Raw genomic sequence first — 21,453 nt, 5'->3', positions numbered from 1 at the left:
CCTCAAATATTTTATTGGGGAGCACAGCCCTCTTGGCTCCTAAAAGTTGTCTCCTTTGCTTGTCTAGATGGAGGATAGAACATGAGAATGGTGTGTGTGTGTGTGTGTGTAGAAACCTGCCTACTGTACAAAGGTAAAAACTACATTTCTTGCTTCAACCACTTGTGCCTCTGGCCCCACCTACCACTGGCATGTGGCCCTCAGAAGGTTGCCTAGAGGAGAATGTGGCCCTTGGGCTGAGAAAGTTTCCTCACCTCTGAAATAAAGCAGTAAAGGGGCGGGTAAAGTAACTTACAAAGGTGAAATACATCTGAAAAACCATTAAGTTAAGAACACTTAAAAATCAATAAACCCCCGATACAAAGCAAGTGTTAAAACCTGAAATGGCTGTGGGGCGGGGAGATCTGAGCAGACTGGAATAAAATCCTAGAAGCCCGTTAGCATCAGCCTCTTCCCTGGGACTCTCTCAAACCCAGTGTTTGCCCTGCAGTTCCTCCGAAACAGTTAACAGGCTCAGAGTTCCCGCCCACAGGTATGATATCACTGCTCTCATCTGCCAATCGCCTCTTGATGTTGCAGCAAAAGAGTCTTCCAAGCCACAGCTCAGAGCAGAAAGCAAGCAGCGGCAACAGCAGCCAGAGCCCAAGGAAAGAGACAGAGGAAGACAAGGAAGAGCACAGGACTTTGCTTGTCTCATTTCTCTTCTCCCTTGCAGAGAAAGCTGTGCTGGGGGCAGGAGGCTGCAGCCCATGCTGTGACTGCAAACTCTCCAGGCTCGTGTGGGCACCTGCCCCTGTGCACCTTGCCAGGATGATGGGCTGCAAGTCCAACTCGCTCACTTGCTTGCAAGGAGGGAAGCCGGGTCTGCCTATAGTGGCTGCCACCACCGACTCCACGGCCACACTCAACAAGCTGGCGCTGGCCACGGGAGGCACGGAAAAATCCTGGTACCGCTGCGTCTTCCCCTTTGGCATCGTCTCCCTGGTGATTGGCATTGCTGCCACGTGCATCACCTTCACCATCAATGGGCGGCAGATGGACATTGCCAAGGTGGTCTCGGTGGCCACCCTGATCTTTGGGGTGGGCCTGCTGGTGGGCGCCTTGGTCTGCTGGCGGGCCAAGAGACAGCGACAGCGCAAGAAACAGCAAGAGGAGCCTTCTTCCTTGGAACAGGGGGCTTTGTGATACAGGCACCAAACCCAAACCCCGGCAGGTAGACGCATGGCTGGCAAGAACCCCACCTTTTTCTTGTACTCCATGGCAGAATGAGGGGAGCCAGGAAGGGGGCTTTGGCAGCACCCTCCAATGTTTTGGGAAGAGAGAAAAAGGACAGTGGAACCTAGCAGTGTGGGGGCAACTTTTGTCCTGTTTTTACTGAATGTGTTGAGCGATGTTTTGAACAGTGAGGGGAATCGGCCCGCTCCAGGAAGGATGGTGAAAAGCAGGAGGCAAGTGGCAGGGCTGGCTGGCTGTGCGTCAGGCTGTTCCCCTACAAAAGTCGCGCTGACCTTGGGTTTGCAAGCTGCTTTGCCACAAAGAACTTCTTGTTTACAAAGAGCCCCGGGAAAAACTCCTTTCAAAAAAAACACCAGCAGAATGAGAGCAGGGAAGGCGTTTCCTTCCACAAGGATGCTTTCTGCTTGTCTCCCAACACAGCTATGCATATTGTTGACTGATCACAGAAAGAGATACCATTTTTTATTTTATTTTTAGTGATGAGGATCATGAAGCAGCATTGCCTAGTGAAACATGAGTGAAGCCAAAAGTTCACAAGTTTCTGCAGGACAAAAAACAGTGCGATTCTGCCTTTTATTTTGCAGGCTGAGAAGGATGGTGGAGCCTGGGGTTCCAGTTGGTGGAAAGCCCAGGTCAAAGGTTTCTGTCAGGATGCTTTTGGAATAAACAAATATCATCACTTCTTGCAAGTAAAAGTGAAGAAATACCGTTTGATGGAGAAGGTGCACAGTGGTAGCAAAAGAGCCCAAGACAAGTTCCAAGCTCTCACGAGACATGGGACAGTTGAAACTGCAGCTAAAGCTTGCAAAGTGGTACAGCTTTCCTGTGGGGTTGGCAGAGCAACTGTTCATTGGGAAGTACAGCCCAGATTGTGAAAGAAGAGGCTGGCCTAATCTGCCCTTCAGCGCAAAGTGCTGCAAACTAAGGAAGTTTCTAGTGCTGGTGGAGGTATTAGAGCTTTGCCCACCTGACTATAAATTCAGCCATGTGCCACCAACCCATGCAGTCTGCATTGTGCCTCTGGTTGGTTGCACATTGGCAATATACTGACGCAGGAGTGCGCTGTGAGGTTGTCCACCACAGGCGGTTGTTCCACTAGTTTTCCAAAGCAATGTATCGGGCATTCTTGATAGAATTAATGTAACCTGTAGCTTGGCAGTTGCTGCATCAGAGTTGTGGTTTCAGAGGATGCAAAGGGCAGCTTGTCGTCACTGACAAGGCCCCAGTTAGGACAGAATAGCAGCTGAGCTTGTAAGAGGCATGAGAGAGAGAGAGAGAGAGTGAGTTAATAAATATATCATGCATTACAGATGCCTACATTAAAGGGTGGGGGGACAAATCTCAATGTCCTGGTTCGATCTTTCAGTGTTTCTCCTTGGGAAGTACCGTAATAGGATCAGAACAAGGAATGTGTGTATTCCTGATTTCCCTAAGCTTTCCCCCTTAACCTGTCTTCTTTGGCCTGTTTTTTCCCCTCCCAGCAGAGTGGCATGCAAACCACAGCTGTGTACTACAGTAGCAATTCAAAGGAGGTCTCCTTTCTCCTTCTTGCTGTTCATTCTCAGCTGAGCTGATAGCTATGGCTGGAAGGGGGGGGGCGTGAAGTAGGGAACAGCTGCTCTTTTGGCTCCTCAGCACCTGGAGCTCATCCACATCCACACATGCAGCTGGAAAGAAGTGAAACCAGACTCTCTGCAAGCCTAGGAGCCGGAAAAAGGCAGCGGCCAGGATTGGTGTGGGGGTGGATGAGGCTGGGAACGAAGGGTGTGCACACATACATCACGTTTCCTGGCTAACTCCTTCACAGTATGTTGTTGGCTTAACCTTCCTCCCCCCGGGGTGTGTGTGCGCTGCTGTTATGCCTGGCCCAAGTGTAACGTATGTGGAAGTGCAAACTTGACTGAGCAGGAAGGGAGACAGACAAGAGGCAGCAGCGCTTTGGGGCCATATCCAACTCCTTGTTGGAGTTCTAAAACAGGGATGGTCCACATCTATTCACTTTGTGGGGGGGACTGCCCAATGCTCCAGACCTTCCTCTGGGGAGGGCATAAGGAAGTTTGTTACAAACATCTGAATGGTTGATAGGTAACTCAGCAGTAGAGCATTTGCTTTGCATGCAAAAGCTCCTGGGTATCTTCAGGCAGGGCTGGGAAAGACTCCCTGCCTGAAACCCTGGAGAGCCTCTGCCAGTCAGTGTAGGCAATATTGAGCTAGATGGCCCAATGCGCTGACTCGGTTTAATGCAGCTTCCTCTGTAGGCATGCTTCATAATAAAGGTATCATTGTTCTCTTTTTGTTCTGCCTTTCTCAAATGACGGCACGCATAATTTCTGTCTTTTATCCTAAGGTAGGCTAGGTTGAGAGATGGTGACTGGCCCAGAGTCATTCAGTCCATTGCCAGAAATTTGAACTTGGATCTCTCCGGAATAAGCCTGACACTAGCTGCCATTACACCACACATTCTGCATCTTGCAGATCACATACACCCCTGTTTTGCCCTTGTATATGTAATATCTGTGTATTGGCATTACTTTTATTTCTTACAGCTTGCAAACATTCTTCTTTTCTCCATGAATGCAACAGTGAGCAACCTCGATTTGATCTTGGTGGGGCTTCCAGGGGCCAAATAAAATTGCCTGATGGTTGGCTGGGCTGAATCTGCTCAAAGGCTCTAGTTGCCTACTTACCACCCCATTCAAGGATAAGGTCTCAAACCTGAGAAGAGGCAGGAACCTTTTTGTGTCAGAAACCAGATCTGCTGACTGTACATATGGTACTGAGCTACATGGAGGCTCATTCTAGTCATGGTAGGTGGAAGCATTTTGACATAGGAAGTGCTGGAAGATTATGCCAGATCCTGCTCAGTGAAAGAAGTGAGGGATAACTGTTGCTTCCTTGGAATATGGCAGAGCACATGCCGTGCATGAAGAAAGTCCCAAGTTCATTCAGAATACAAATCAGAGTTATTTCCGGACTAGTTTGCTGAGCATACATCCTGGTTTGCTTGCACAAAGGAAGTGGGAAGGTTTGATGATGTTTGGAATTTATTGAGCGGTTTCTAGAGTGTTTCCCCATCACTTTCCTTATTGCAAAAAAAAAGGAGTGAGAACAAGTCCAATATGCGGGAAGGGGTGGGAATGTGTTGGACCACCCTGCCCCAGAAGTACCCCAGGGAGCAGGAGAAAGGAAAGGCACCACCTGGGCAGCTTTTGCTACTCAGACTAAAAAATACCATGCTAAATGGACAAATTGCCTGACTTCATTTAAGGCATTTTCCTCTGCACCATAGTTCTCACTTTTAATATACGTGATCCATTCATTTCAGAGAGAGACAGACCTCTCAAGCATTTCCATAACTTTAAATGAAAACCATGCCTGTAACAAAGCCAGGATTTACAACCCCCCTCCCTTCTCCAGGAAAGATCTTTTGTCAGTTTCTAATGCTTTATTCTGTATGTAGTTCAAGAACTCAGAGCTGCTTTCTCTGCTTTTTGTTAGTCTCTGTTTCCATTGAGTGGTTTTTTTTTGGGGGGGGGGGGTTAAGAGAAGAAAATAGACCTTTGCGCACCCAGGAAGATCCTTTGTTTGCCTGCATAATAGAGCAATAACCTGCCACGGTTAACCCCTTGCTGTTCCACTGTTGCAAAAGACAGGCAGACTTTCTATAATTAGGCTGCCAATAGCAGGTCTGTTTTCTCTATTTCTGGGCACCGGGTAATCAAATATGAACCCCCCCCCCCGCTCACCCTCCAGCAGCTGAGCGCAATGCGTGGCATTTCCTGGGCTGGAGAGATCTGTATACAGTTTTGTTGACATCCCTGCATGATCTTCAAGTCCACAAGCCAACAGGCAAACTTCAAAAGACATGGGGTGCATACAGATATGCCCACCTTTGGGATCTCATGCATTCATTTCTGCTGTGGGATGAGCTCTGCTATCTTCCACTGCTGATGTATGTACACGTACTCGGCTCTGAATTTGGGCAGTAGCTCAATGGCAAAACACCTGCTTTGGATGTTGATTCCAGGTTCAATCTTCGGGATCTCCAGGTAGGACTGGGAAAGATTCATTGCCTGAAACCCTGGAGAGCTGCTGCCAGTCAGTGTAGACAGCACTGAGTTACCTAGACCGAAAGTCTGACTTTGTATAAGGAAGGATCCTAAGCTCTTGCAGCAAAAGCACCTTCTAGAAGTTACCTTGTTTATTTGGATTGGTTTGGTTCACTGCTGCAACACATAAGCAGCGCCATTGGAAATATATCATCTGTACAAGCATTTATAACTTCAGTGAAGGACACATACAAAATATGCCATGCACTCTGGAGTTCAGCTAGGAATTCTGTTGGTCAGGTGCCAGTTCCCTGTGCCACTGCAGCTGTTGCCTTGAGAGCAAAACTGCAGGTGATTAAAGTTGGGCTTCATCTTTCTGGACGATTTATGAACATAGAAAGCTGTCTTCTGCTGAGTCGCCACACCCCTCACTGGTCCCGTTTTGCACTCTCTTTGTGCAAACTTTGTTTTGGTCTGGTTGGGATGTGTCCTTGAACACATGGAGGCTAGAGAGGTGTGTGTGTGTGTGTGTGTGTGTAGAGACTAGCTTACCATGTACAGGTAAAATTTATATTAATTTCTCCATCTGCTTTTTCTTTTGGTCCCATCTTGCACCGACATGTGGCCTCCAGAAGATTGCCCAGAATTCCTCCCCTCCTACCCCTGGCACAGAGGAGTGGTCTGGTTGAAACCAGAGACCCACCTCTGGCTCCCAGGCTACAACATGGGGCCCATTTTCACATTTGATTTATACTTTAGAGCTGATAAGGCACGTGATGAATCCTAAAATGGCAATTCAGAGCACAGTGTTCCCTTAGCATGGCTACTAAATGCAAACCAGCCCTGCACTATGGCAGGAGAAAGGCACAAGCATGTGGGTGGCAAGAAATACGTACCTTTTTTTTTTAATGGCTCATTCCATTCCCCTGCCACTGTGCAGTGCTTGTGGATGTTGATAAAATGAGCATCTCATCAGAAGAACACGTCCTTGTCCAGACACACATGTGGTGCTCCTTTGGTCTGGCCTTCCTAAGGTGGAATCCAACATGGCGGCAACAGCTTTGCTGAGATCCACCTGATGTCGCCTTGCTACCCCACCTGCAGGTCCTGGTCTACTGGCATTGGGTAGCTGCTGGTAGTCATGCCTCTGCAGGGCTGGCGTAATGTACCGGTAAGTGCTGCTGCAGGCAATGAGGCTGGCAATGCACTTTCCGCCAAACAGTGGAGGCCGTAGTGTTGAGCTTGACCTTCTAGCTTGGCTGAGTTCCTGCTTCCGATCACACCGTTTCTCTCTGCTTCTAATCAGCTAAATTTGGCCATGCTCTTGGAAGGTGGAACATTTTATGCACAAACTGGTGTGGTTTCATCACACTGGCCTCCGTTGCCGTAGCTTCGCTTAATGGAATCTAAGTTGCAAATGACACCTGCTTCCTAGGTTTCCTTCCTCCAGCTGGAAGAAAAAAATCATCTGCTTGGACCACTCCAGCTATCACATCACTACCACATGGATCAAAAGATTGTCTGTTTGTTTTCCATTACTATCTCCTGAATCAAAGTTCTTAACCTTCTAGTCCTGGCTGCTGTGGGAAGCATCCAGGTGATGAAGCTCCACATTGGTGGGGCACAGAGTGATGATGCTGGAACATGCAACTCTCCAGACATGGTATAGTAGTTAGAGCAGCCTTTCTCAGCCTTGGGTCCCCAGATGATGTTGAACTACTACTCCCATCAACCCAGACCACTGGCCATGCTGGCTAGGGATAGTGGGAGTTGCAGTCCAACAACATGTGGGGACCCAAGGTTGATAAAGCCTGGGTTAGTGTTGGACTATGACTTTGGGAGATTAGGGTTCAAATCCCTACTTAGCCATAGAGCTTGCTGGGCCAGTCACCAACTCACAGCCTAATTTACCTTACAGGGTTGTTAGGAGGATAATATTGAGAGAGGAAAAACTATCTTGCCCTGGCCTCTTTTGGGAAGGAGGGTGGGATCTAAATTTAATAGATATATGAATTAAATGCACCACATTGAGCTCCTTAGGGAAAATGCAGTAATGATACAGGTCCCCCCCCCACTTACACAGGGGTTACACCCTTTAAATGCCCTTTCTGCCACACTTTCTTCAATCCACACAAAAAATCCTGCATCTAAAAATATCCACAACTAGAAGGTGGAGGATGAGTGGGAAAGTGGTTGCTGCTGCTGTACTACCCCCCCCCCCCCAGCTGTTAGGTGGGGAGGCTAAGCAGCATAAACAAAGCCCTACTCTGATCCATGGAGGACCCTCCACCTAACTCCTTGCAAGTCACAAGGACTCTCCTCTCCAGCTTTTGCCTGCCATTTCTCGGTTTGAATTAAATTGAATTATTTCCCAGTGTGTGAGTTAATTGCAAGTAATTGGATGGACATTTGTAATTAATTTTGCAAACACTTTCCCTAATATTTAGTGCAGTCTGATCAGAACACAATAAGAATCCATCTAGTCCAGCATCCTGTTCTCACAGTGGCCAGCCAGATATCTCTGGAAAGCTTCCAATCCTAAGTAGGGCTTCAAGGCAATTGCACTCTCTTGCTGCTGCTCCCCATCAGCTGCCTCTGAACCTTGAGATTCCAGCAGCCGTCGTGACTATTAGCCATTGATTAGATTTCTCCTCCGTTAATTTGTCTAAACCCTTTTAGAAACCATTTCAGCTAGTGACCAACAGCATATCTTGGTTCTGTGAATTCCATCAAGTTATTTATTTGCTATGTGAGGAAGTACTTCATTTTGCTTGCTATGATTCTCTTGCCAGTCAATTTCATTAGGCGACCCTGAGGTGTAACGTCCTTTGGCAGAGGAAAAAACATTTATTTCTATTCATAGTCTCCACACCATGCATGAGTCTTTTAAAAATGCAATAATGTCTCTTTGTTAAATTGTCTCTCTCCCCACTTCAATGCTATATAGCCTTTCCTTCAAGGTTCTGATGCCCCGACCCACCCATCCGCCAACCACATTTTTCTTTTGGTTGCTCTTTTTACATCTTTATGAGTTAAATTATACCCTTTTTTGAGATGGTGTGACCACAGCTGTCCACACTAAAAGTACCCATTATGGTGTCTTTCCAATTCAGCATCCCACCAGTTTGTTTTTGGGTGGACAAAAAGACAGCAATTAGCTTTCCACCTCACCTGTTTTCCAGTCCCACTTTTAAGAGAATGACAGGGAACTAGGCAGAGGGCCTTCTCGGTAGTGGCACCCACCCTGTGGAATGCCCTCCCACTAGAGGTCAAAGAGAACAATTACCAGACCTTTAGAAGGCATCTCAAGGCAGCCCTGTTTAGGGAAGCTTTTAATGTTTGATGGATTTCTGTATTTTAGAATTTCTGTTTTTTTGGAAGCCGCCCAGAGTGGCTGGGGGAACCCGGCCAGATGGGCGGGGTATAAATAATAAATTATTATTATTATATTATTATTAAAATCTGGTCATGGTGGGGACTCTAACAAGCACTAGGTTCCCCTGTTACTCTTGCAAATCTTTCAGCAGAAAGGAAATGCAATCAGAAATGGAGTGGGCATTCCTGGCACCAGCTGGACCTCTGCAAGCCACTGTTGACACCAGTCTACTTGGGCAGGCAGGAAATGTTGCAGCTTGCATGGTTGAGCTGGCTGCAGTTATATCTGCATCAGCTCTCAGAGTCGGTCCTGATGTATCTGAAGCTGGGACACAAGGAATATCATAGCAGCCAGGGCTGGCCCTGGTTTAGACAGACTAAGGCTACTGCCTTACTGTAGGTAACCAATTTTGGCTGTCATTAAAGGGCTTGCTATTTAGTTTGTTATGATTGCATGTTGACTCTCAAGGAGTCAGGTTCCAACACAGTTTGTACCATTCAATTAGTGGTGTGTGTGTGTGTGTGTGTTGTGGTGGGTAGATTTGCTGTTCCACCTCAGACCATAGCTGCCAAGTTCTCCCTTTTTTAAAGGGAAATTCCATTATGCTGAATAGGCTTCCTTGCGAGAAAAGGGAAAACTTGGCAGCTATGCCTCAGACAGCAAAAGGCATTGGGCCAACATGGGGGGGGCACATCTTGTAATTTTGTCAAGGTATTGGAGTTGTTTCTGCAATTTTCCATGAGTCCCAACTTCAGATGTTACACTGCTTTATGACACGGGTAGTCTGGGTTTATAGGAATTAGACAGCTGCAGTAACACCTACACTGGATAACACTGTCTGTTTTACACATGGAAATGTGCCAATTATTTTTTTTGAAGCTTTCGACTCCAGGGTTGCCTGCTCCTCTCCCCTATTTGCACAGACCCTTTAAAAAAACCACTGTTGCATTTCTCCACTCTGCCAGCCTGTTGCACAACTTCTCCTGAAATGACAATGATAACTACCCTTGTGATGAAATTCTGTATATCAAATGAGGAATGTTTGGGTGGAGGGGAAATCAAGGATCTGTAAGAAGTTGGCGGTTGCTGTTATCAAAGTGCCATGGATACAATCTTTATACATATATATTTTTCTGTTTTTCATATGTCCTCTCATATGCCAAGAAAGGGGAAATAAAAATCACTTCTTTACTGAGACTTTTTTGTTTTGCATTTGTGTGAATACTGATGGATTTTCCAAAAATCATCGCAAAAAAAGGGAAGAGAGAGTGTGGGTGTACAGGAAGGTGTAAGAGAAAAACACACAGAAAGATTTCTAGAGGGGTAACCATGCTAGTCTGTTACAGCAAAATCAAGAAAGAAGCTTGACAAACGTATTATGGATGCAGTTTTTGCAAACTTGGTCCAGTTCATCAGATACATGAAATGATGCAAAAGAAGAGAAGAACAGAGGTCCTCAGAAGCCATTTGCCATTAATCTATTCACTGCTAGGGTACCTACATGTCCTGCTTTACACAGAACAGTCCTCTGTTTGAAGGAGTTTATTTGAAGAAGGGCTGTAGCTCAGTGGCAGAACATCTTTGCATGCAGAAAGTCCCAGGTTCAATCTTTGGCATCTCCAGGATGCTGGAAACCCTGGAGAGCCACTTGCCAAAAGACAGGTAAAGTAAAGGTAAAGGACCCCTGGACGGTTAAGTCCAATCAAAGGTGACTATGGGGTTGTGGTGCTCATCTTGCTTTCAGGCCAAGGGAGCTGGCATTTGTCCACAGGCAGCTTTCTGGGTCATGTGGCCAGCATGACTAAACTGCTTCTGGTGCAACGGGACACCATGACAAGAGCCAAAGTGCATGGAAATGCCGTTTAGTTTACCTTCCTGCTGTAGTGGTAGCTATGTATCTGCTTGCACTGGTATGCTTTCGAACTGCTAGGTTGGCAGGAGCTGGGACAGAGCAATGGGAGCTCATCCCATTGCACGGGCTTGAACTGCCAACCTTATGATCGGCAAGCCCAGTAGGCTCAGTGGTTTACACCGCAGCACCAACCACTTGCTAATAATAATTGCCAATAGACAATACTGAGCTAGATAGGCCAATAGTCTGACTAAGTTTGATGTTGGCTCCAAATCTGGCTTCAAGAACCATAAGAAGAAAGGAGAAATCTCCTGCCTTTCGGGGCAAAGTCCTCCACTCCACCTCAGATCAGTAATGTTAGTTTTATTTCAAAGAAAACACATTTTTATGCCTTTCACTATCTAAAAAAGAAACTGAGAGATAGCAATGGTAACTTCTCTAGCCTGGCTCTCTCTTCATAGAATCGTAGAGCTGGAAGGGATCCCAAGGGTCATCAAGTTCAACCCCTTGAATGCAGGAATCATACCGGTAGTACAGAATTCCTGACAGATGGCCACCCACCCTCTGCTTAAAAACCTCCAGAGAAGGAGAGTCCACCAACACCTGAGGGAGTCTGTTCTGTGACAAGCTGAGGGTTAATCTTGATAGTTTTAAGGTCGTCTTTGCTAAATGTCTACATATATATATATATAGTCTAAATACATATATCTATATATGAATTTGAGCCGGGATAGGCAGCAGTTCCTTGTGCTAGGCAATTTCTCTCCATCTCCTGGAAAATCCTCTTTTTCTAATGTAAAATATTACCTTTGGAAGTAGATTTACCATGGTGTGTGTGTGTTTCTTAGCTAATAGGGCCAGGGGCTTAATGTCACTTGTCAGTTTGACACCAGCCAATGGGGAAGCCGGCTTAGTCTCTCCTCCAATATGCTATGTTTATTACTAAAGGCAAATGAGGCAGCACATTCAGTATGTACTAAGACCAGAGGACAGCTCTTCATTAGTCTGTGGTTTCAGTGGGAAGGCAGAACATGAGCTGTGTTGAAGAGATTGACTGTCAATTTAAAGCACATGACTTCTCCCAAAGAATTCTGGGAGCTGTAGTTTACCCCTTACAGAGCTGCAGTTCCCAGCACTCTTAACAATCTACAGTTCCCAGGATTCTTTGGGGGAAGACATGTGCTTTAACTGTTCGGTGTGTATGCAGCCTAAGGGGATGAAACATCTGCTTAGGTGAACACTTGCGGAAAGGGTCACATTTCAACCGCTGCTCTTGGAGCCAGTTCAAATTTAATAGGTAGACAGCTACGATATCCGAAAAGGGGCATCACTGTCCTTTCTGCAATGCCAGGAATAGTGGGATTAAGGGAAGCAGTCAAGTTTCCCAAGGCTGGATATTAAACAGGAATGAGACATGCTTAGCTGCAGTAGTTGATAAGAATTGTGACTCTGCCTGCAAAGCAGCTTTCAGCAATTTTTCTGAAAATGAGCCTAGCCGAAGCTGCACCTGCTGAAGATGCCCCAGGACCTCTGCACTGGATAACGGCTTAGATTAGACGACCTTCAAGGCCCCCTTGAGCTCTATAATTCTATGTACAGTATACACATAATTTGCTAACATGGAGAGAGTCACTATGTAATTTCCCCTACCCTCTTCTCCACTTGGCCAAAATACAGACAGAGCTAGCAAATGGATGTGGATTAAGAGGCTTTGCCTGGCAGCTGTGCTTCCTGTTTTCCCAGCCCATAATGTGCCTTAATAGCCTTTCCAGACGTGCATTATTGGGCTGATCACATCTATCTGATGGGCAATTTTCTGCTCTGATAGAGACAAAAAGCAGCCCTTTGAGTCATCTGAGTACCTGCTCCATTCTCAGTCAAGCTTCCTGTTGTCTTTCTCCCTGAGACTGCTCTCTGAGAGTTGGTGCACAGACTTTTTTGGCTTGATCCTGCAGAAGCCTGGCAATCAGGGTAAGATGGTGAAGTCGGAATACACGTAGCCTTGGCCAACAGTTCACATCTAAAGGTGAACTTACCTAGTTTGTGCTTTCCAAAACAATACAAAGCCCAGCCATCCTTTCAAAAGTCGCTCTTTCCTGATTTTCGCAATGCAGTTATCCAGCCTAGTAATGTGTACAAAAATGCACATACTAGGGTAAAGTGTGCACATAAATGCATATATTAGTATAAAGAACATAAAATGCATTCTACTTGAGCAAATTGCCCTGCAAAAATGTGTATGTTAGGCAACATTCACGCTGATTAATTTTCATGAGAAAGAACATTGCAAACAGATATGGAAATGTGGAGAAACTGAACTTGCAGTTGGCAAACTAGAAAACTGAGAGAAAGCAAATTTGACTTATTTGTCTATCCCTAGTGGGGACAAGTGCTTACTTTGTGTGTGAATGCTGTTCTCCACTGCTAGGAAGAAGATAGCAATACGGTTCAGACAAGACACAGTATTCGCGTGCAGCAAGAGGTGGGGCGATTCAGGTCCTCTGTGCCTCTCTATCTGGCCCTCAGAACTCACAGTCTAGGGGTAGGTAATATGGTGGACTATAATTTCCATAATCTCTGCTCCACCTTCTCTTCAAGTGCTTTTGCCTGGATAGAGCTCCATCTGCTTCTTGATTACCTGGATGGAGAGGCTCTGTGTGCTCTCCTCCTCTAGAGCCGGCGCATCCATGAGGCAGGGTGAAGCAGCTGCCTCAGGAGGCAGAAATGGTGGTGCCTCCACAGACACCCCACTTGCCCCACCGCCACTGGAGAAAAAGCCCAGGTAAGGTAGGCTTTGGCAGTGGCACAGTAGCAGAGTTCTGCTGCCCAGCTTTGCTGCTTGTCTCCCCCACCCCTAGGGGCAGAGAGAGGGACCAGCGGCAAAGCTCTGCCAACTCTGCAATAGGGGAGGCGCTTCCCACTTCCTCCACCCAACAAGGTGATGAGGCTTTGCCGGGGCTCCTCCTTGAGGGGAAGCCCTTGCAGTTCCATGCTCTTCCCAACTTGGGGGAGGCAGTGAGACATTTCTCCCAAGGGACCAAAGCATCTTGGGCCACCCCTGTTCTCCCCTGTGTTATCCCCATCCTGCCCACATCTCTACCCCATTGTAGTGGCTGCACTGGGGCATTATGGTAACTGCCAAAAAAACAAAACAAAAAACAACCCAGAGGGTCCTGCCAGTGCCTTTGTCCACTCAAAATTCCACCAGCCAGGTCCTTTCCTATCCATGGGGTTGGGAAATATATGAGTTCCCCATACTGTATTATATTTCCCAAAAAGGGGGGAAGTGAGTGCTCTTGAGCCAATCCATAGGTCCTTTTATTGGGATTTTGTGGTGGTTTCTGCTCGTGATGGTATTCAGATGGTTACACATGATCTCGCTTGCAATACTATTCTCACCTGCAAAAGTTTCAGGGTGGACATGCTGCTTTTTTCCAATCAGGGAAGAAAAGTTTGCTGCTAAAATCCTGTATGCTTTTATAACCCAAATCCTCCCACTTTTTTCCTCACTATATGCTACTTTAAGAATGCCCCTCCCAATGGCAATAATGTGATAATACTGGGGAAGCATCGCTGAGCAACTAATAAAAGAGGCATGCCATGTGGGTGGTCTAGTTTAAATTCACTGTTATTGCATCAATGGTATGTTTCAGAATGCACCCGCACTGTGGTTTACGCCTCACAGAACTACAGTTCCCAGCACTGCTTGTTAAAGTAGTATGAAAATGCTTTAAATATATGGTCTGGGTATGACTCCAGTTTGGAGGAGTCCTCTGAGAGCACAATAGAAAGGCAGGGAAAGGGTTGTGCTTCTAACCCCAGTCTGTCACCGCTGCTTTTCATTCAAAATGACAACCGCCACCTGGCAGGAAGGTGTACCAGTTGCATGTAGTTTGGCCTGGCTTGGTTCTTTGAATATTTCGACCCAGCATAGAAGAAAACTATTTTGTGTAGTTCATCAGTTGCTGCTTCCTTTCCTACATACGTTCATTAACTTGTTTTTCTTTTTTTAAAAAAATCCTCTTCAATTTTGTCCTCGCTTGCTAGTGATCAGAAAGCACAACGGCAGTAATTAAGCAACATGCAATTAAATAAGAAGAAGAAACAAAACAGAGCCCTAGAGTCGGAACACCAGCTAGCTCAACCCCTTCAGCACTGATGGTGTGACATTTGCTGTCCTCCTACCCTTTTGAGATGTGAGTTTTCTGCAGTGTGAAACTCTTTTTTTTTCTGCCTTGCTAGCTCATTACCTTGGATGATGTCATCTCTGCAAACTGGAGGGTCCTGAAGTGCCCTGAAATGAAATGTGGCTGTTCAAGGAGAACAAGAATGAAAACATGGTGCAGGTTAAGAGAGAAATAAGAGGACATCCTTCTTCATTTGAGAAAATGTCTAGGAAGAGCTGAGGGTCCAGAATTCTGCATAAGTGCGGCCAGCATTTCCAACGTCCAAAGTTCAGACCAGGATACATTTCAGCCATGGTTGCCAAGTGATTTATAGCCTGTGAACCATCTACCCCCTGATCTTGGGTTTGTCTCTCCTCCGCCTCCTCTTCCTGAAGTTTCAGGAATTACCAAATAAGGGGCAGGATAGTGTCGAGATGTACTCCATTAAATTTGCCTTGGGAGTGACCAGTATGGTTGGATTTTGCAGACATGCATGAGCATCCTGTTGCTCACCTGAAAAGGGATCAAATTCCCTTGAAAGCACTTGCAAAAGCTGTGTGTGTGTCTCTGTGTGTGTCTGTCTGTCTGTCTGTCTGTGTGTGTGTGTGTGTGAAAGCTTACCGATATACAAATTTTTGTATGCAATTTTGCCTAAGGTATCTATGCTTACAAAGTAATTTCATCTGCTATAATGCATTTGTGCATGTTATTAACACAAATCTTTGTAGGAGGGCAAGAACTCTGGCCACAGAGGTAAAATGTTGTTGTTGTTTAGTCGTTCAGTCGTGTCCGACTCTTCGTGACCCCATGGACCATAGCACGCCAGGCACTCCTGTCTTCCACTGCCTCCCGCAGTTGGGTCAGACTCATGTTCGTAGCTTCAAGAACAATGTCCAACCATCTCGTTCTCTGTCATCCCCTTCTCCTTGTGCCCTCCATCTTCCCCAACATCAGGGTCTTTTCCAGGGAGTTTTCTCTTCTCATGAGGTGGCCAAAATATTGGAGCCTCAGCTTCATGATCTGTCCTTCCAGTGAGCACTCAGGGCTGATTTCCTTCAGAATGGATAGGTTTGATCTTCTTGCAGTCCATGGGACTCTCAAGAGTCTCCTCCAGCACCATAATTCAAAAGCATCAATTCTTCGGCGATCAGCCTTCTTTATGGTCCAGCTCTCACTTCCATACATCACTACTGGGAAAACCATAGCTTTAACTATACAGACCTTTGTCAGCAAAGGTGAAGTAAAATAGTGCTGGATTAATAGTTCAAATGATTCAATTTTTTTCAAAAAGTCTCTTAGGATAGATTTATTTCTTGAGGTTTTTACACCAGGTGAAGTTTATACACCAGGACAGGGCCCTGTTTCGAAAATTCTTCTTCAGCTGGAATAAGTTGAATATATATTTGTCAGAGACCCTCATTAATTAACATGTAAATAATATATTAAAAAGCAATCTAAAGATTTACAAGCATATATACAAGAATGTACAATGCAAATACAATCTTACCGGATAGTCTTAGAGTCAACGTGTACTCAGGAAGTGGGGCAGGAACTGCCTCAGTCAACTCACCTTCTCTTATAAGGTCATCCAGCAACTGCATGATGGGACCCTCTTCCTCTTTATTGTCTGAACTCTTCCTCACTTCCAACCGCAGGGTCCTCCTACCCCTTCTCTGGCAGATCCCGCATTCATATCCTTTCCTGGTTGGGCGCCACGGGGCCTAGGACAACCCCCTTGGTTTACCCATGTCACACAAACTTGGCCAATGTAAGGATTCGAGAACAAATACGCATCCCCACCTCAAGATCTGAAACAAACCTGCAGTGACTTCTCTCTCTGGCCGGTCACTTCCTTTAGTTGACCGCTCCCATACAGGATCTTGAATCTTCCTGGGCTCTGTTTGTCATAAGTGCCAGTTTATTTGACTTATTTCTGAAACAGGAAGAGTTTTGTGTGTGTACTCCCCACCCCCCTTAAAACAAGTGAGATAGCTAACCCTGAGAAGCTTATGAGACTCGGGTATCTTCAGCGATTGGTGTGGGGGAGAGATGAGAATTTTGGGAGATGGCCGTAAAAATAGCTTTGACATTTCAAATGTCAGTAGGCTGCCAGAAGCTTCTATGGTCTTTTATGGGGTTTTTCCTGTTGGAGAGACTATTGGAAAGTGTGGGAGAACGAAACCAGATTTCTTAGACGTGTTTTGTTCTATTTCTTTAAGATGTCCTGCCTGTTTCCTGGAACAATATAATGCCTGGGTTACTGAGACCTTGACAAAGGAGAGAAAAGTAGGTTTTCTGCCAGTAATGACCAGAATTTGAGGCGCCTTTGAATGGGTCCATCTCTTTTTCACCGCTGATCACCTTTGCCCCTCTGGACCAATTACAGCAGTAATGTAGTGGAAAATTCAGAAATGCAGGGTACATTCATGATAGTTACACTCCCTCAAAACCTCTCCCCCTTCTAGGATTATACAATCTTCCAAGATTGTGCAATAATAATAATAATAATTTGGGATACAGTGCCATTATAAATGCATAAAACTCCATGTGTTGCCTTTCAGTTAGAGCTATTATTTTCCAGGCACATACATAGGCAAATGATTTGAAGTGCTCCCAATATCTTCTTCCGGAACAGCTGCCTTAAGGTGTGTTTTCCTTGAAGTTCCATTGTACCTAAATAGAACTTGCACACCATTCTCTTGCAACCTTAGTTTTCCTAAATCCTTAGCTCTGGAGCATAGAGAATTCAACCTTGGTGTTCTTCCCATGAACTGCTATGGGTGCCCCTTCGCAACTAACAACAAGGTCTGAGTAACCACTGTTTTCTTCTTCAGTGATCACCACTTTTTAAATAAAAAAAAATAACTATTCTGCCTCAGATTTTGATTAAGATCTCACATGTCAAAGTCACTGGTGTGAATGCTTTAGTTTTCAAGTTATGGGCGGTGTGTGTGGTGTGTGTGTGTGTGTGTGTGTGTGTGTGTGTGAGAGAGAGAGAGAGAGAGAGAGAGAGAGAGAGAGAGAATTAGGGAAATGTTATATATCTGCATGAAACACTGTGGACTACACTGGACTATGGCAATGTGGACTATAGTTGCTTTTGGGGCCCCTCTGGGATTAGGGGCCCTGAAGCTTAAGCGTAACAATAACAAAATAACAATAACAATAACAAATTAATTTAATTATTGATACCCTGCCCATCTGGCTGGGTTTCCACAGCCACTCTTGGAGGCTTACAACAGATCTAAAAACATAATAAAAGCATCTAGCCTTCAAAACTAAAACAGGGCTGCCTTCAGATGTCTTCTAAAAGTCAGATAGTTGTTTATTTCCTTGACATCTGAAGGGAGGGCGCTCCCTAGGGAGGGCGCCACTACCGAGAGTTTCACAGTAGATCCGTCCCTGCCAGCCTGGTCAGATTTTGTACATGGGATGGGGGAAGCACCACCATCTCCTTCACCTCAGGGGGCAAAATGTACTGAGGAGATCCCTGGGTGCTGTTTATCCCTCTGTAAAGGAACTGCATAAAGGGGCAAAAATGCACTGTACAATCCAGCCATGCGGCTCCAAGTGGTGGTTTGACTGAAATCTCAGCGATGGCAGCCTGGGCAGCCATTTTGAAAACTGAGCTGAGGGGGAAGTAGGACCCTACTTCCTCGCCATTTCATTTTCAAATTGGCCATGGGCCTGGTTGGGGATTGTGGGCCCAGAGGAGATTGTGAATACCACATAACAAGGCAGGCAGTGCAGCCCTGGGAAGCATGGGGGAGAGAAAGAGTGGTGGCAACAGCAGCAGAGAGAAAGCAGTGGTGGGACAGGGTGGCATGGAGGGGCCCTTGCCAAGGCCCCTTTCAGATCTGGCAGCACTCCTGGATGCAATCCCAGTAAGTGGGTCCTGACCCACCAATGAGTTAAAGCAGGGGTCAGCAAACCTTCTCAGCAGGGGGCCGGTCCACTGTCCCTCAGACCTTGTGGGGGGCCGGACTATATTTTGAAAAAAAATATGAACGAATTCCTATGCCCTACAAATAACCCAGTGATGCATTTTATATAAAAGCACACATTCTACTCATGTAAAAACACCAGGCAGGCCCCACAAATAACCCAGAGATGCATTTTAAATAAAAGCGCACACACATTCTACTCATGTAAAAACACGATTATTCCCGGACTGTCCGCGTGCTGGATTTAGAAGGCGATTGGGCCAGATCTGGGCCCCGGGCCTTAGTTTGCCTACCCATGAATTAAAGAATATGATCAGGGTTTCCTAAATTTGGGTCTCCAGCTGTTGTTGGACTACAATTCCCATCATCCCTAGCAGGGCTGGTAGTCAGAGATGATGGGAATTGTAGTTCAAAAGGAGCTGGAGACCCAAGTTTGAAAAACCCTGGATTAGATATATGCATGAAGGATATGGCTGCCAAGAGCTCTTAGTCATAATAGCTACCGTACATGGAAGCTCATTTTTCAAGTGCAATATACCTCTGCATATGAGGTGCTGGAGATGAACTCTTCCTGCTTGTGTACCTGGACCTATCCAGATTCGAGCACTGTTTGCCTGTATTGACGAATATTGATTTTGGGGCTATGGATAGTGTTTATGTGTTTGGTCCTTATAATGTAAATCATTGTATATATTTATTTATGTATGTTTCCTTTCTACTGTAAGTCACTTTGAGATCTCCAGGTGTAAGCCATTTATAAATGGAAATAATAAATATAAGATTCTGGACTAGATGGATCCTTGATCTGATACTGACAGCATCTTCTTCATACATCAGGCCCCTTTGATTTCATTTTCTCTAGTTGTTCCTTTCTCTAGGCTTGTGCTTGGAGGCAAAATTTCCCCCAAATTGCTTTAGATGGGTTTTGTTACTACAGGGATGACTTTTGTACCACCACCAGGTTCTACAGGTAACATTTCTGACCCCTGAAGAAAGGCAGTGAATGAAAGCACACATACTCACACACAGCCTTTCTTCTTCCTTTGATGCTTTCCTCCACCCCATTTGCATTTCCCTCTCTGTCTCTTTTGACTTTATCTGCTTTTTATTCCCACCTCCCAGCACTCGCTTTTTTGTCTTTCTGTTTGAGAAGTGTAGAGATATAATTATAGAGTGAGAGGAAAGACTGAATAATTTTAAAAACAAGGTAACATTACATGGGACTGTGAGTAGTATCTTCTGCTGGGCAAATTTTACTATCTCTGAATGGATAGCAACTCTGATACATTTCAGGGAGTCTTTGGTAAAATCATAGACTCGTGGAAGGGACCCCGAGGATCATCAAGTCCAGCCCCCTGCAATGGAGGAATGTGCAGCTGTCCCATACGGGGATTGAACCTTCAACCCTGGCATTATCAGTACCATACTCTAACCCAGGCACAGGCAAACTCACCCCTCCAGATGTTTTGGGACTACAGCTCCCATCACCCCTAGCTAACAGGACCAGTGGTCAGGGATGATGGGAATTGTAGTCCCAAAACATCTAGTGGGCCGAGTTTGCCTATGCCTGCTCTAGCCAACTGAGCTATCTAGGATCTGGGGCTGCAGTCCTAATTTCACTAACCTGGGAGTAAGTCCCACTGAAATCAATAGGGGATGCTTCTGAGTAGGCGCAGTTAGAATTTGGTGCTGTTAAATATGCTTCCCCATATCCACCAATATTTTTATTTATTTATTTGCCCCATTTCTATCGTGCTCACCCCTAACTCTTCTAGGCAATTCACACGCTTATTTAAAGAATGGAAATGCAACCTCAAAAAAGTTAAAACAGCACAAGCTAGCTCCATGCAATACAGTTCAGCACGTACAGACACAAACGAAATCTAAACAGCCAGCATAAACGCGAGCAGCATAAAATCAATATGAAACCTGCCTAAAAGCTAGCCAGGGGAAAATAACTTAGTACAAGAATTGAAAAAGCACCAAACATATATACAAACTGTTATGAGTTGGAAGAATAAAATAGTCTCCACTTAGACATAAAACTGAGACGGGGTATTCTGGATGTTGACGTATCCTTTCTGCATGCCTCCAGCACTTTTTCCTAATTCCTTTGTGACTCCAAGTAAGTGTTAAGATACCACACTAGCCTAAGGCAATTCTTTATGATTCTGAATGCTCTGATGTTCTGAGAGGGAGCACATATTTCCCCCTCTGTTCTCAGACTCCTCCACCCCAGACTCCTCCACTCCAGCCACAACGAGTGCTTAATTACATGCAGCAATGTCATTTCTTTCCTTTTTTAAAATTAGAAAACTTGAATTTAATATTCAAAAATACTTACAAAAAATTATGCAAAAGCTTAACACGCAAATGAAAAACAAACATTGCTGATAAATTTGTCTGGGTCCCATTTACTGCATATGTCAGTTATGCCTCCTTTTCTAACATGCTCACCATAGCATACCTACACAAAATATTGCAGTATGGCAGTATGGAGTGCTCCTGCTGAGGGTGCTAGCCAGCCAGCCATGCCCTTTCCCAGAATACTCCATTCTATTCCACCGCCAAGTTTTCCCTTCTCCCAACACTCAGCATACAGCATACTAAGCATGCCCAATCATCATTGGTCTGTTTTTGAGAGCTTTTTTCATGGTGGTTGTGTTTTATTTTATTTTTTTCTCTGCACAGTGTATTACATGGCTCCATTAGAAGCCCACACTTGGAGGGTGAGCTCCCTATTTAGTTTACTGGCATCTGCAGTTTTCTTTTCTGTATCTGAGTTCGGCTAGAGCAGGTGTGCGGAACCTTTGGCCCTCCAGAGGTTGAT

At 45.4% G+C, this 21,453-nt stretch overlaps 1 protein-coding gene across 1 annotated transcript; it reads left to right on the top strand.

Annotated features, from left to right (window-relative positions):
- The first annotated feature begins 621 nt into the window (after window positions 1-621).
- LOC118093235 (transmembrane protein 100-like) lies at window positions 622-4,739 on the top strand. The gene has a single exon (XM_035132181.2). The coding sequence runs from the start codon at window positions 811-813 to the stop codon at window positions 1,183-1,185; it is 375 nt and encodes a 124-aa protein (XP_034988072.1). The 5' UTR covers window positions 622-810; the 3' UTR covers window positions 1,186-4,739.
- Window positions 4,740-21,453: the final 16,714 nt, after the last annotated feature.

The sequence above is a fragment of the Zootoca vivipara genome, chromosome 14 (genome assembly GCF_963506605.1).
Source record: "Zootoca vivipara chromosome 14, rZooViv1.1, whole genome shotgun sequence".
NCBI classification, from domain to species: domain Eukaryota; kingdom Metazoa; phylum Chordata; class Lepidosauria; order Squamata; family Lacertidae; genus Zootoca; species Zootoca vivipara.
The sequence above is the reverse complement of the archived record's forward strand: the minus strand, read 5'-3'. Positions and strand labels throughout refer to the sequence as shown.

Bases quoted from the DNA above. Each gene is read 5' to 3' on its own strand.
- LOC118093235 (XM_035132181.2), top strand. From the start codon at position 811: ATGATGGGCTGCAAGTCCAACTCGCTCACTTGCTTGCAAGGAGGGAAG.